At 47.7% G+C, this 16,237-nt stretch overlaps 1 protein-coding gene across 2 annotated transcripts in view; it reads left to right on the top strand.

The window, feature by feature from the left end:
- EPHB2 (EPH receptor B2) overlaps positions 1 to 16,237 on the top strand; it is a 95,972-nt gene that overhangs the window by 77,883 nt on the left and 1,852 nt on the right. The window contains exons 6-15 of one of the 2 annotated variants that reach the window (XM_065738201.1): positions 755 to 879; positions 4,543 to 4,705; positions 5,322 to 5,430; positions 5,788 to 5,855; positions 8,495 to 8,617; positions 8,916 to 9,163; positions 10,031 to 10,246; positions 11,356 to 11,505; positions 13,058 to 13,251; positions 13,536 to 13,691. In XM_065738201.1, coding sequence (XP_065594273.1) covers positions 755 to 879; positions 4,543 to 4,705; positions 5,322 to 5,430; positions 5,788 to 5,855; positions 8,495 to 8,617; positions 8,916 to 9,163; positions 10,031 to 10,246; positions 11,356 to 11,505; positions 13,058 to 13,251; positions 13,536 to 13,691 — 1,552 coding nt within the window. The remainder of the gene's footprint in view (positions 1 to 754; positions 880 to 4,542; positions 4,706 to 5,321; positions 5,431 to 5,787; positions 5,856 to 8,494; positions 8,618 to 8,915; positions 9,164 to 10,030; positions 10,247 to 11,355; positions 11,506 to 13,057; positions 13,252 to 13,535; positions 13,692 to 16,237) is intronic. The other variant, XM_065738202.1, reaches the window with a different exon arrangement.

The following is a 16,237-nucleotide window of genomic DNA, read 5'->3' as shown; positions in this document are numbered from 1 at the left end:
TGTTAGCACAGCTCCCTGCCTGCCCCTTTTCCCACAGCACAGACTGTGCAGTGCTCCTACCTGGCCATAGGCAACACCAGGGCAGTGCAGGGGGTGGACAGCTGCCTGGATTGTCCGAGGAGCTGCTGGAAGGTCCCACTGTGCTCAGTGGGACAAGCAGCGTCTGTGGGTGTGCTACTTCCAGGGCATTCTGACTCGGCAGAAGACTCACCATTGTCAGCATGTCAGGTCAGGTTTGTGTTGCATGCTCAGGCTGCTGTATGCACCTCCCTTGATTGGCATGTGCAACTTGCAGACCCAGCACACCAAGCTGGAGAGAAGCTGCTTGCTTCCTGCGTCTGCTTGTGCCTTATAAAGCCTCTCTATGCAAATGTCAAAGTACAAAACCCCCCTACTTCCCCATGGCAAGCAGGGAGGATTATATATTATTGGGCTGGTAGCACTTTTCCAGGAGAACAAGGCTGTGTTTGCTCCAACCCTGCGCTCATTCTGCCTCGGAATGAATGATCTCTTTCCAGTTTTCTTGCCAAAGATGCTGCCCTGTGTGGTTTCTAATTATGTGAGCAGTGAAAACCTGAACTAATGTCTTCAAAAAGCAAAAACCAGGATCTCCAGACCCCTGGAGAGTCCTGCCACTGCTGGAAGCAAGTTCAGTAGCTCCAAACAGCAAAAAATGACAGCTGCTTGCCTCCAGCCAGGGGATGTGGTCGTGTCTGTGCAAGCACTGATTGAGGCTTCTCTCTTTCTCTTCCAGCTCCCTCAGCCGTGTCCATCATGCACCAGGTCAGCCGCACTGTGGACAGCATTACCCTGTCATGGTCTCAGCCTGACCAGCCCAACGGAGTCATCCTGGATTATGAGCTGCAATATTATGAGAAGGTACTGCAATTACCTTGGCAGGGATTGGCTGCAAGATTTGGGGAGAGGAGGTGATGCAAAGGGCGTGCACTGGCTACTGCATTTGGCTCACCAGTGTGCGTGGCATTGGCTGCCAACGTTTTGGAGCAAAGCAATGGTTGCAGCTCAGTGCTTAGGCAGCATAATCGTGTTGGTCTTTCAGGAAAAGCTTCTCCTTCCTTCGTCTCTCCATCACTTACGTAAGGTGAACTCATTGCAGGGAGAGCCAGGCCGCCAGCAACCAGGTTCAGGGTTTAGTTTTTTCCTTTCTGTTAGTGGGGAGTGGAGACTGTAGGGTTGTCACTTAGCATGTTGTGCCAGGAAGGGTCGTGCTAGCTGACTCTCCAATCTTGGTGATTTTGTGTCAGTGCATTTGCACAGAAGATGAGTTTGTACCTGTGTGCAGCAGCCTCAACCCCTTTACCTGAGTGTTATTCCAGGGGGAAGCTGCTCTAGATCCCCACGGAAGGAACATCTTGCACTACCAACTTAAGGCGAGGCTCACGTGAAAGGATCCCATAGCTCTGACTCTTCCATCCCCAATTCCACCTTCTCCCAGTGGAGGAGTGGTGTCCTGTGGGTCTGCTAAGGGATATGAAGACTGCACCGATGTTGGTCCCAGGACATGCCAAGCTCTGCATGACTATTGAACTTCCTCCATGCTACACAATGGAGATGGGGTTTGGAAAGCAGATTTCTCCTTCCAGTAATCTGTCCCTTTGCCTAAGAGCTTATAAACTATATGTTAAAAAAATGCAAACTAACTAATTAAAAAGCTTTATGATTAAATGGAACTGAAAATATTTTCCCAGCAGTTGCCGGAAGAAATGATTAATCCCCCCCACTGCCTGCCTGTGACCTATTTTCTCATCACCAAGAGCTAGGGGGAGAACAGGGAGGCGGGAGGAGCTTCTTCGTAGCCTGTTAAATAGGTCCTGACCTATATTGCATAAATCACAGCCTTTTATTTGACCCTTGGAGATGATCCCAGAATACATGGCAAGATGGATGAGAAGGTAACAAGACACATCTGGAAAGCGAGAAGGGTCCTTTCCCCAGGGACACTCAGAATGATCTCAGGCAGTTCATTCTGCCAATCTTATTTTCTCTTAGTCTCATCCTCTTTCTTTTTTCCTTCAGTTTTGTGGGGGAGGCTTGACTAAAGGGGAAGCTGCTGTTCATGGCCTGTCTTGGCAGCCAGCAACAAGGTGTTCATCTACTTTCCCCTGTTGTCAAAGATTTGGAGAAAGTCTATCCCTGATCCCAAGGACAAGTGTTCCAAGCTACACTTGGGCGATGGCTTTTATGGCAAAAGGCTTTCAGGAGACACTAGCACAGGCAGAGGGGGCAACCCAAGCTGCTCGAGTGCTGTCACTGCAGAGCTCTCTCTTCCTGGGCTTTGAACCTCTTGGTACATTTTTTTGCATCCTTTTTTTACTTACAAGAGGGACACTTGATCATATACCTGTCAGGGATTGGAAATGTTAATGGTTGGACTGGATGATCTTCATGGTCTTCTCCAACCTTGATGATTCTTTGGTTCTGTACCTGTGAGATGTCCCCAGATACAGTTGCTCAGTGGTGTTACCCAGAAGAGTAAGGAGCTGTGGGCCCCAAGGATCTATCCCCAGAGCAGCCAGAATGACCCTCCTACCACATCCGTGCATCCCTCCTAATGCATTGATCCCATGGGGGCTGAAATTCAGGTTTGTGTTATTATTTGGCATCCAGCCTTGGACTGGCTTTGTACGTGTGACTCTGTTTGCTTCAGGAACCACAACAGATTGCTGCTGTGCAGATGCAGAGAGGAACTGTCTGCCAAATTAAGTTGGTTGACATTTTTCTTTGCTTTTTTTTTTTTTTGGCTGATAAAACATGACTTTTTAGAAACCATTTCTGCAAATCCTTCGGGCGTTTCACAGACTATGCATGTTTCAAGAAACTCTTTGTTGATCAGACTTCAGTTTCAGAATAGATTTGGCTCAGAGGGAGAAGAACCAGATGAGGACACAAAATGAAGTCTATCAGGAAGTTAGAAGTACGTTATTTTCAAACTCAAAGCGAAATCATCTGGAAAAGCCCTGCAAAAGTGAGGTGGGAGAAACAGCAAAGGAACATAGACTTTAAACCACCTGGACATGCTGGAGAAGCTCAGGAGGGTGAAAGGAGAGGAGTGTTTGAAGGGAACCAGCAAGCTGCTGAAGGGATGATGTCTGAGCAATATGAAGAAGGGAAAGAGAAGATTTATTAAGGGATTATCCAAGCCCTTTTTAAGTCTGTGCCTTGTTGGGCTTGAGGGAAAGTGCTACAGAGGTGTGATTAAACTGCAGTCATCCTCTGCCTGGTTCCAGCCATGGGTTTGTGGAAACATGAATGCTTTTTCCTTGCACAAGGGGATTAGAGAGCGTAGGAATGAGTGTACCTTCCTCAGCCATCCATTTCCTAGCCTATAAACCATCTTGTAAGCATATCTGTGGCATTCAACTTAAAATCCTCCAGGATGATGAGTTTGGAGAGGAGGTACTCTCAAACAGTTGGACAGATGATTTAAAAACAATTGTAGTGTTAATGCCATCCAAGGGCCTGGGAGGTTTCATCTGAGCCCTTGGGCAGTAAAAGTGAAAACACTTCTGACATACTCCTCTTCTTGCCTTCCTGGGAAAGACCCAAGGCCATCACACAAACAAGGCCATCAGTTTTCTGTGAGCTCATTTTTTCTTGATCTTTGTTGTCTTTCTATCCATAACTCAGCTTATTGAGTGCACCAAAACCCCTAAGCCCTTCTCCACAAGGCTGCTGTCTGTGAGTGACTCTCCCCCTCTGTACACATACTTGGGATTGCTCCAACCCAATTGCAGCAGCTCGCACTTGGCCTTGTTGAACCTCAGTTAGGTTCTTTTGGGCCCACTCCTGGAGCCTGTCCAGATCCATTTGGATGATGTCCCTTCATTCTGTTGTATCAACTTGATTGTCATGGTCCAATTGTGTGAATGGTCCCACCAATGTTTCCATGATAGCAATTAGGTCATCGTTTTGTAGTTGAACAGTGGCTTTCAGCTCTTCCTGTTAATTTCCCATGCTGTGCATGCATTGGTGTAGACAGAAACCTTTCTTTTGATACAGCTCAGGATGCAGTTGGCCTTCTGGGCTGGATCTTGCTCTGATCTACCTCATGGTAGCATGAGACAAGAAGAAATCCCTCCCTGCCACCTATTGGAGTTTCAAAACTGAAAAGTCCTTCACCCACAGATCCCACTTGATGGGATTATGCAAACTCTATCTGTGTGTTTTCTTTCTACCAGTCCCTGCCTAAAGTCTCAAGAGAAGTGAGACACCTCACCTCACTGGTGATCCTGGTCTTGGTGGGCTTGCTGAGCTCCTTGAAGGCAGCAGTTCTCAGTGACTCACTTGTAAACTTGCCAGGGTTTTTAGGGTTCTGTTCCAACCAGTGATCCCGCCAAAACAACCTCACCTTCCCAATGGGAGGTGCTACTGAAAAGGATGAATTGGGTGAGTAACCACACAAAAAGGGTGGGACGGAAATCTGGAATTTCTATACTTCTTAGCAATGCAGTGCCTGATTCTGGAGCGATGTCCAATGCCTAGACTCTCTTTTCTGATGACAGATGTATATTTTCTTGGCAGAACCTGAGTGAGTTAAATTCAACAACAGTGAAGAGCCCCACCAACACTGTGACAGTGCAAAACCTCAAAGCTGGCACCATCTACGTCTTCCAAGTGCGAGCACGCACCGTGGCTGGGTATGGCCGGTATAGTGGCAAGATGTACTTCCAGACCATGACTGAAGGTGAGTCTTCAGTTGCTTGTGCATAAACATGAAAAAAGGTCTAGAGATCCTTGAACAAGATGGAGGTGCACTGGTTGCACTGCTTGTCCCCTCCCTGATAATCCCATCAAGGGTGAATTGGTAAGTCACATGGATTTATTCAACCTGGCAAGCACTGGAGACAGATATGGGTACTTGATATTCCATGCAGGAAATCATATAGTCTAGGCCAATTTCTGCCAAGCTTTTCTGGCATGGGCACCTGCCTTTTCAGTTGGATTTAAAGGAAATGGAATTTATGTTGTTCATCTGCAGAGCTGTTGATGACAAATGTGCTTTGGGTCTCTACTTTCTACATTTGTGCAGCTAAATAAAACAAGCCAAGCCAGTTTTCTAGCCTCGAGGCCAAGTAGCAAGGAACAGCATGCATCCACAGGACTAAACACTCCCACCCAAAGAGGATAGCTCCATCCAGCCTTCCTGCTTGAGAACATCTTCTGTCAGAGCCAACATGAGACATGCTCTGGACATAGCTAGCCCAGACAAAAACCATGCCAAGAAGCACCATAGCAGTAGCCATGCAAATACAGGCCATCCTTGATGAACGTTTTGTCAACCCATTCCCTCTTCCTTCCAGCTGAGTACCAGACCAGTGTCCAGGAGAAGCTGCCACTCATCATTGGCTCCTCTGCAGCAGGACTGGTGTTTCTCATTGCTGTTGTTGTCATCATTATTGTGTGCAACAGGTAGGTCAGTCTGAGAGCACCAGGACTGGGTACCAAAAGGCCCCGTGTGCTGGGGCTGTGCAAAGGGAGGGCAGCTAGAGATGGAGGGTGGCCTGGAGTAGAAGTTGGAGAGGATGTAGGTGGGAATGCTAAGTGTTCAGGAGTTGGGACTCAGTGGGCAGTCACAGACATGGGCTGATGGTTGGACTAGGTGATCTTAGTGATCTTTCCAACCTTAATGATTCTGTGATCCTCATGAATCCTTTTAATTTGGGGTGGTCTACGATTCCACAAAGTGGGGGAAAGAGATAACCTCTCAGTGCATTTCTCAGCCTCAGCTGAGCTGTGCACGGTGCTCAGGACTCCCTTTCTTTCCAGAAGACGGGGCTTTGAGCGTGCCGACTCTGAGTACACTGACAAGCTGCAGCACTATACCAGTGGCCACAGTACGTACCGTGGTCCCCCGCCAGGCCTGGGGGTCCGCTCTCTCTTCGGTTTGTGTTCCTGTTCACTCATTCCTTGCGTTGTACGGGCAGGGCTCAGGGTCTTTAGCCAGGCAGATTTGTGCATGTGAAGACAAGAGGATCATTGTGTTAGCCAGGGCTCCCAGAAGTGTGGCCAGATCCTTCTTTAGAAAGCTTCTGTCTAACAAGGCAAAGCTCTTCCAGGAAACTGAAGGGATCTGGGCTGCATGTTTGGCTTACGTCTGCTTGCCCTCCACTTCTTCCCCCCATCCCTATTCAGTGCAGGGGAGTTGGACTAGATGGTTTTCAGAGGTCCCTTCCAACTCTAAGGATTCTGTGATTCTCTGACCTCACTATGCACCTGCTGAAGCCTGCCCCCTGTCCCCCACACCCTTTCTAGACAGTGGCTGTAGCAGCCTTGTGCATTCTGAACCAGCATATTGCATCCCCCAGAACCCAAGTTTGCCATTTGTTCCCTGAATCACTCACTTGCATCATCTAGATCCCCCACTTGTCCTCCGTGGTCTCTGCCACGCTTGGTAGATTTTGTGCTCTGGTTACTGGCAATGAATCAGGCACCCATGCATGCTCAGTAAACCTCTGCAACATCAAACAGAAACCCTTCCACGTGCCCACAAAACCTCACCCTCTCCTTCTGTACAACCCCTGCCACCATGCCTTGTCTTGCTGCTCAGATTCCTGAGCTTTTCCCAGCTTGAGGGCAGCAGAGTGATCCTCCCCCAACTTACCTGCTTCCCATGGAGCACTGTCCTCCTGCAGGAGCTGGCATGGTGCCTTTGCCATTGACCATCCCACTGCTTCCAGAATCCCAGAAAACATGATCTATGTTTATGTTAAAACATAAAACATACACATTTATGTTTTGCATTGTGTCTATATGTATTATAGGGGGTATTTTTGTATCTGTAGGGTTCTATATCTGTATACGGAGATTTAGATTGGGTATAAGGAAGAAGTTTTTTACAGTGATGATGATGAAGCACTGGTACAGGTTGCCCAGAGAGCACCCAAGGTCAGACTGGAGGGGCTCTGAGCACCTGATGGAGCTGTGGGTGTCATTGCAGGGGAGACAGACTAGACTTAGGGTCCCTTCCACCTCAAAATGATACTACATAATAGACACAGTACACAGCATGCCCTCTCTTGCAGCCTGTCTCTTTGACGTCCTCACGCACTACAAGGCACTCCCTCACAGCCAACATTCCTGCTTCCAGCCTCCCTACGCACCCTGCCTCACCCTCATTCTCCTCACCAGCCCTTGGCTGCATGCCCTCTAAAATGCCTTTCTGCTTCCTAGCTAGAGATCTGTCGCTAAAATTCTGCTTTGTTCCAATCTCAGTTGTTATGTACATCATGTTATATTTGCAGCTTCGGGATGTTTGCACTTCGTTCCTTTACAGACTTTGGGCTTTATTCAGAAAATGGTTGTGCCTGGAGATCATCAGTAATATTTTGGCACGGGACTCACTGGTGTTTCTGCTCTTATCTTGGAAACATTTTCCACAAGGCAGAGCACTGAATGGTGACTCCATGCCAGAGCAGCATTGTGCTGGCTGCATTGCTATAACTTACCACTAAAAATGACACTCTTCAAGAAAGATTATGTAAATGCAGCTCTCAGTTGTTTGTCAATCCTTGCTGCATGTGTAAACATACGTTCTCACTTTCTGCCGGGGTCTGGTGTGCAACATGACAGCTTCAGGCTGGGATGGCATTAATAGCTGTGCCTTCACAACTGTCACAATAGGCGAGGTGCCACCAGATACAGACAGACTGATAACAGGCCTGGGGTGCCTTTTAGCCACATCACTCAAGACACCAATCCAAAGCATAGTCCCTACTCTGTTTCCCAGCAGCAATTGCTGTAGAGAGGCTACAGCTTATGCTTAGCAGATTGCCAAGGTGTGGGGAGCCTGGAGCCTTAGCATCGCAGCATCTCGCCTGTATGAGACTGACCACCATCCTACATCTGGACCTGGGGGTTGTGCCTCTATTTCTATGGTCTCTGCTTTACAAATATTCCCAGTCAGGGGAATGGCCAGAGCCCAGGATTATGGTCTAGAGCTGTCCTAGGCTGTAGGTAGCAGTCAGAACAGGGGACAGACTGGACATGCTGTCCTGATTGCATTAGCCCTGGAAGGGCCACAGAATCTCTGATGGAGGGCTCAGTCTGGCTTGTGGCTGTACAGCAGTACTAGGCACCTTGGAGCCACCCATGTGGAAGAGAACCAAGAGCAGCATGGATCTCAAGGCAACCCTCACCATCTCCAGGATTAGGTCCTGCACCACACAAGCCGAGGTGTTCTCTTCTGCTTTCCCATGCATCTGACGTGATGGAAGCAGGATGCAGGGAAGGCCAGGATTGCTGAGCAGCTCCCTGGTTGCTCTAACCCCCTGCATACACATGCATTAGTTTGCACAGAAACATGCACACACACAAATGTACTCTCACACACGTGTGCGTATGTGGGTATACATGCAGTCATGGGCACACAGTCCCACGTGGACTCGCACATGCACACACAAATAGGTTTCTCTTGATGTCAACTTTTGGTCACTCCGTTTGTGTCTGTCTGACTCTCTCCCTCACCTTTATGCAGTGACTCCAGGGATGAAGATTTACATCGATCCGTTTACCTACGAGGATCCCAATGAGGCTGTCAGGGAATTTGCAAAAGAAATCGATATCTCCTGTGTGAAAATCGAGCAGGTGATTGGGGCAGGTAGGTGAACTGGGGATGTTGGCTGTGTCCAACAGCATGGTCTTGATGAGGATTTAGCCTTAAATGTACCAGGAAAAGGAACGTGCTAAGGTTTTATGCTGAACTACAGCATTCGTGGACTGGCAGGAACATGGTGGTCTCTGGAGCACATCCAGTGTGTCCGTAGTGCCCAGTGCTCCTCACCAAAGGATGAGTTCTCCTGGAGTTCACTGCTGGAGCCCCAAGGAGTGGGGTCTCTCAGGAGTTAGGCAGAGCTCTGAAAGGCCAATGAGCCCAACCTATTTCTCTCTGTTCACAGGGGAGTTTGGTGAGGTGTGCAGTGGGCATCTCAAGCTTCCTGGCAAAAGAGAGATCTTTGTGGCCATCAAGACCCTGAAGTCTGGTTACACGGAGAAGCAGAGACGGGACTTCCTGAGTGAAGCCAGCATCATGGGGCAGTTTGACCACCCCAACGTCATCCACCTGGAGGGGGTGGTGACCAAGAGTTCCCCAGTCATGATCATTACAGAGTTCATGGAGAATGGCTCGTTGGACTCCTTCTTGAGGGTATGATATCCCAGGGTCAGAGGAGGACTGGAGGGAGAGATTCCTTCCCTGTGCCATTATAACTTCTCCTTCATTGCCCACTGGGGAAGTCTGTGGTCTAAGGAGAAGTGGTGGGATGCGGGCTGTCATCTTGTGTGTATTCAAGGTTGAACCAAGTCTTACTTTTTTTTTTTTCTTTTGTACAGTTACATAAATCAAAGGTCCAGGTTAAAAGAAAAAGGAAGTTTTCTCAAGTAATTTGCTGTTCTTTCACTTTCTATGTAATGGCATCTAGGTCAGGCCGTCCTGTTCAGGTCGAAATGGTATTGGATGGAGTTGGGCTTGTACATATTGATCCAGGAGTTGATCAGTGATCCTTGTGGTCTCTAACAACTCGGGGTATTCTGTGATTCTGTGTGTTTGTACACTTGTACTAGAGGAGCATTGCTCGTTTCAGAGCAGCTCCTCCTTTACAGACATGGAGGTGAATTCTGCCAGATCTTTTACACAGCGGGGCTTCACCTCCAGCTGCTGTGTCCAAATATTTACAGGTCTGAGTCTGAAATGAATAATTCACTGTGTGGAATGGATGTTGAATTCACTTGCTTAATAGAAATAGATTGCCCCTTCCGAACCCTTCTGTGCAAGGTGTGGCAGATCTGTCACCTCTGGATGTCAGCAGCCGTCAGTAGTGGTGCCTGTAGGGTGTGTGAGGGTGACTTCCAGCTCTCAGTTCTCCCCTCTCTTTCTTTGAGAGGGAACTTGTGGCGCTTGTGGCATAGCTGTGTCTTGACACGTGGGATAAACAAAGGCACCTGGCTGTTTGCCCACCCACGGCAGGCTGTGGATTTGCACCTCTCACGTGGATTCTTCCCTTTTTTCCCTAAGCAAAACGATGGTCAGTTCACAGTGATCCAGCTGGTGGGCATGTTGCGTGGCATCGCAGCTGGCATGAAGTATCTGGCTGATATGAACTACGTGCACCGGGACCTGGCTGCCCGCAACATCCTGGTCAACAGCAACCTGGTCTGCAAGGTGTCTGACTTCGGCCTCTCCCGTTTCCTGGAGGATGATACCTCTGATCCCACTTACACCAGCGCACTGGTAAAGCCACTTTTCCACAGCAGGAGGGGTGGGTGGGGAAGGAAGGACTGAGGGACAAGTCTCCTGTTGATGTTAAGAACGCTTTTCTCAGGGTACCAACAATGGGAATAATGTGCCAAGTGGGAAATAGCAATCAAATAAATGAAGGAAGGTCTTCTCTTGCAAGTTTGTGCCCAGTTTTTATTCCAGCAGCTGTTGTAGTCATAGCTATGGAGACCTTCTGCAAACAGGAGTACTTGAAGACTTCCTTGATGCAGCAAGACTGCAGGCAGTAGTTTTCCTTGATACCATCTTTTGCAGAGGCAGAGAGCATCACCCCACTGCAATACCTATGAGAGGTGTTCTTGGAAATAACTGTTGATAGGGCTGGGACCTGATCTGTAGGAAATGATCTCTCCCAGATCTTGTGGGGCTTCCAGTGAGAAGATGTCTAGTGAATTGTAACAATGGCTGAATACCTAAACCTAACACTTTTAATTCTTTTTTTTGTTCTGCTTCTGAGATAGATGACAGCAAAAGGATGGGAGAGGGGATTCAAAGAGAATTGGTTTCATTTTCTCCAATTTCACAGTCGTCAATTTTTCTACAAGAATACTGCCAGCACAGTGGACATTTTGACATGCCAAGGATTACTGTAGCTGTAGGCAGGTGGAAGGAGCTGGGCTTGTTTAATATGGCAAAAAGAAAGCTGAGTGGCCCCTTATAACTGACCTGTAGTACTTGAAGAGCTACCAGGAAGAAGTCAGAGCTAAACTGTTTTCATTGGTACCATATGATGTAAACAAGGGGCTATGGATAAAATTGTAGCTTGGGGCATTCAAGTTGAATATATAGGAATATATATGAATTCATAGGAAAAGCTGTTTCCCTGGGGGGTTGGTGCAGCCCCAGACAGGTCACCAGACAGATGGGGGAGATCATCAACCCTGAAGGTTGCAAGAACTGGCTGGACAGAGTCATTCCTATCCTGGTGACAGGGACAGTTCTGAGGTTCTTGTAGGATTTTACTGGTATATCAGACAAAGATATTTTGGACTCGTCTCTTTCAACTGCTCTTTCTTTTTCTGCTGCTGTCCAATCTGAGTTGTTTTTTCTTCTTTTCCCTGCAGGGTGGGAAGATTCCGATACGGTGGACAGCACCTGAGGCAATTCAGTACCGAAAATTCACGTCAGCCAGTGATGTGTGGAGCTATGGAATTGTCATGTGGGAGGTGATGTCGTACGGCGAGCGGCCTTACTGGGATATGACCAATCAAGATGTGAGTTGTTAGGAAACCAGGAGCAGGAACACTGAAAGCAAGAGCAGATTGCATTGCAAAGGCGTGGTTGTATCTAGACACAGCCTGTGGCATGTCCAGAACCTTCTGTCATGGGAGTGGGGCCCACGGTCAACATCTTCCAGGGTTCTTGTTATGCCGTCTCTTTGATGAGTGTCCTTCATGCTTTCTAGGCCTCGGATACCCTCAGGATAAAACATCAAGGTCTTGGGTGTGCAGAAGGCTCGCCTACCTCTCTTCTGCAAGCCTGGCTATGAAAACCTTTTTGCCACAGCATCTTCCTGACCTCTAGTTTGTTTCAGAACTGCCTCTGGGCAGTCAGTTAGGACCCTCTCTACTGCCACCTCTATCTCCGTCATTCTACAGGCTCTTCAGTCTTTGGGCTTCCTACCTGGTCCTCACAACTCCTTCCACCCCAGTGACAAACTAGACGTTTTTCAGGTCAATACAACTCCATCCTCACCATATCAGGTTCAGAGAAGGGCAAATCCCTCCTCAGTGCCTGGTGGGGAATTTGTTGAAAGAAGTCCCTAATAGCTGAAGCCTTGCTATTCATGGCCTTTTCCCAGCATACCAATAAAATCTTTACATCAGTTCTGTGTGCCAAAGAGAAGGATGTTAAGTGCTAGGCCTTTCTCAGAAAGGCCACTTCCCATTCACATTTGGGTTTCATTACCCCTTTCAGTTTCAAGCATTTACTGTAGACAGCTCACTGCCCTTCTCCCTGCCTTGGCATCCTGCCGTGCACTTGGCACTCTGCTGTTCCACACCCATGTCATTGTGCTCTCCCTTCTGTGTCTTCCCTTGCAGCTTTCTCCCTCCATCACGCAGCTGGTGGGGATGTCAGAGCCCATGCCCATCTCCTCAGCACAGCTTGCTGCATGCTGGCTGCTCCCCTGCCTCGCCAGCCTCTTCTCCCCCTTCTTGTGCCGCAGGACATCGTGCCCCAGAAGATGTCACCACTTAATTGCTGCTGATGCTCCCTGTGAATTAGCACATGGCAGACACTTGCTGCAGTTTAGCCTCCTGACCCCAGGGTGTGAGAGTCTGAGGAAGCGAGGGAAGGGAAAAGGGATGGAGAGTGCAGGCTGTGCCCCCTCGCTGGATGTAACTGCTGGCTGCAAGGCGGGCAGCAGTTGGGGAAGACATTCAGTCAGTGGCAGAGCCAAGTGTTGATGGCTGCGTGGACTCTCCCCAGTCCTTCCCCAGGAGGATGTCTTGGGTAGCTCACCAGAGGAGATTTCGGTCCTAAGAAAAGTGCTACACAAAGCTATGGTGGCTATAATCAAGGAGTGAAAACAGACAGAGATATTGAGATCCTTCTACCAGAGTAACAGGGAGCTGTGGTTGCTCTTGAGGAAGATGCTCTCTCCAAAGAGGCATCAGGCAAAGCCATCTTGACACCATGACAGTCACCCTTAGGAGCTAATAAAAGGATCATTAAGAAGTAAATGAGTGCCTCTTTGGCCTGCTCCTCCATTCAGGGATGAAGATGTTATTGCCACTCTGTTGATCTCTTTCCCTCTCGTTGCAGGTGATAAATGCTATTGAGCAGGACTATCGGCTGCCACCCCCTATGGATTGTCCAAATGCTCTGCACCAGCTAATGCTTGACTGTTGGCAGAAGGATCGGAACCACAGACCCAAATTTGGACAGATTGTCAACACTTTAGACAAAATGATCCGAAATCCCAATAGTCTGAAAGCCATGGCACCTCTCTCCTCTGGGTATGCATACTGTTGTCTTTTGGCTTCTGTTTGCAGAGGAGCTGTTGTTTGTGGCCTGGTTGGCACCATCCTTGCATCTCTCCTGGGTAGCTGTTTTAAAGACCACTTGACCTATGTTGTTTGCTCCTTTATAGAGGATCAGTAAAAGATGTCAAGGTCACTCCTGTCTCTCTCCACTGTACTCAGTAATGCTGGTCCAAGTCGTTCCAGCTGATGGAGGGTGCAGAAATACATGTGCTTACTTGCTGTTGCTTGTTGTGATCATTCTCTCTTTCTTGTTTCAGGGTTAACCTCCCTCTACTTGACCGCACAATCCCAGATTATACCAGCTTCAACACTGTGGATGAATGGCTGGATGCCATCAAGATGAGCCAGTACAAGGAGAGCTTTGCCAGTGCTGGCTTCACCACCTTTGATATAGTATCTCAGATGACTGTAGAGTAAGTGCCCAGGCTTCTAGTCCCAAAGCACAAGGAAAAATAGTTCAACAACAACTGATCACTAATTGAATTTATTTTCTTTTCATATTGTCTTATAGAACTTGTTACCTTGTAGACCCCTTCTGGTCTGTTCATTTTCTGCAGAACTCTGTATTCTGCAGACAGTCTTGTGTCCAGACTTTGTCTATTTATTGCTCTGTGTCTGCAGAATTCTGTCCCATGTTCTCACACTGCATGTCCCCACTGTGAAAATGAAAACTGCCATTAGTGTCTCCAAAACCCCTCCATGGAACAAATGGAGATTTCATGATGGCATCAGGCACTTCTCCAACCACTGTAGTGCACTTCAGGACTCCGCAGTCCTCTTGTATGTATGGCTTGTTGGTGAAGGAGACAAATATGCTACAGAAAAAATTCTGGTTAGGAAAGGCCTCTGGAAGTCCACGTGGTTTTACTTTGTTCTGAATTGTCCTGTATGCACAAAAAACTTTCCTCAGTGGCAAAATTTTAGCAAGTTCTTCAGAGGAAGCAGGCAGCTGAAATCCATTTGTGGTAGTTTTTGAAGTCCCTTGGGGCTAACTGGGGCTTTGATGCCTCTCGGGAAAGATTTGTAGTTGGTTGCAGTTAGCTTTAGAAACCCTTGCCAGGAAAGCACCAAGCATTAAAGCCATCTGTAAGTGCTGTGATGTTTCCGTGCCTGGTAACCAGGAAGGTTTCTTGGAATTGATGCCTAATTTCACACTTTAAGACTATCACTCAATCAGAATGTATTCGCACAAACAGCCAAACTGAACTTTTTTGGCTTTTTGCTCTTACTTGCTGCCAGGAAATTCACATGGCAGTTCTGACTGTTTCAGTGTATCCATGGTACACCCCCAGAGCCATGGGGGTGATTTTGGCACTGTGTAGGCTGTGTTCATACTACAGGAAGAGAGCCCTTAAAATCTGAAGGATAACGAAGGAGAACTTTGACCAAACTGGGACATCAGACCCACACCACAACCCAACCCTGCCAACTTTGGTGGGCTCCATGCAATATATCTTTTACAGGTATTGCAGCCAGGCTAGTGAAGTCAGCGTTTTTCTTGGATGTGCTCAGTGTCCATTAAATGCTACTTTTCCCAGTACCTTAGCACATGCCTCACAATATCTTCCAAGTCCTCTCTGTGTGCCTTCAGTGTGATCACAAGGGTGCCCTCAGCACATTCCCGTGTTCCCATCAGTTTTGACAAACCTCATTCCCACATTTCTCACCTGGTTTGACTGGACAGAATAATAGAGATGATAGTCCAAGTCCTTTATCCTTGGAAAATCATTCCACAGCATTACTTGAGACCACTTTCCAAGGAATGTTGGTCTTTGCAGAAGTAGCTGATCGTGTGTCAGTGGAAGTGAACTGCCATAAGACCTTCTTTTCTTCAAATTGGGATAGCCAGCAAAGTTTTAAATGTTTACTGGAAACTACTCCAGAGTACCAAATGCAGGTGGTTTCAGCACTGATCTACTTGAACCTAATGAGGTTCAACGAGGCCAAGGGCAAGGTGTTGCACTTAGGTCAGGGCAATCCTGGGTATGAGTACAGACTGAGAGCGGAACTAATTGAGAGCATCCCTGTGGAGAGGGACTTGGGGGTCCTGAGGGATGAAAAGCTGGATGTGAGCCAGAGTAAAGACTTGGGTTTTTTTATTCCCAGTCAGAGTAAAAGCAAAATTTAAATTGCCAGACTCTTCCAATGGGGAATATTCCTTTTTCCTAGCTCAGCTTATTTGGCAGCACGGAGAAAAACAGCAGCAAGGCAGGTAGTCACCGTGACAGGCACAGACCTGGTGCCACAGCTGTGTAGTGCACTAACAGGTTTCCAGTTGCTTTGCTGAGCAGAAATTTGAGTGGCAGCAAAGCTGTGGCTTGGGTGCTCACTCTCCCACCATTCTCAGAGGCTGAAGGCTGCTTCAGCAGTGCTCTGCAGCCAGAACATGTCAATCTGTGGCAGAGATCCATCCTCAGCTTTCCTTCTCGTGCTTCTTTTGTTTGACCAGAAAGAGACAAGGTGTAGAGCAAGCACTAAAGCAAACACAAGCTCATTTGCCACTTGTTCTAAAGGATTTTCTCCCACATTTCCTTGGAGTTCCCATTTGTTCTGTTTTGCCCATTGATGCCCATTCTTAAAATAAAATTCTGTTCCTAACACTGAAGGAAAGAGAAAAGGCAACTGAAAATCCTTAAAGTAAGGCATGAGTGGCATCTTACGAATGCCATCCATTCTCTGATAGGAAGATTCATGACTGAAATTTATCTACCAGCTGAGAGATGAGTAGCAAACTCAGCTGGAGTGATCAGAGATAGCACTAATGCAGAGTAACACTCGTGCTCTTGGTGTGAGCTTTATCTTCCCCAGATGCCTAATAGCCATCAAAAACAGCAGCAGTGCAAAAATCAGATTGCCACGCTTCAGCAAAGAGGATAAGTAGCAAAAGTATATCACTTCATGGCCTCATCAGAGCAGTGTGGTAGATGTGGTACGTAGGGACGTGGTAGGGTGGGCAGTG

This window comes from Cyrtonyx montezumae, unplaced genomic scaffold (assembly GCF_038088225.1).
Source record: "Cyrtonyx montezumae isolate F1298 unplaced genomic scaffold, pur_monq_1.0 scaffold_21, whole genome shotgun sequence".
NCBI classification, from domain to species: Eukaryota; Metazoa; Chordata; class Aves; order Galliformes; family Odontophoridae; genus Cyrtonyx; species Cyrtonyx montezumae.
The sequence above is the reverse complement of the archived record's forward strand: the minus strand, read 5'-3'. Positions and strand labels throughout refer to the sequence as shown.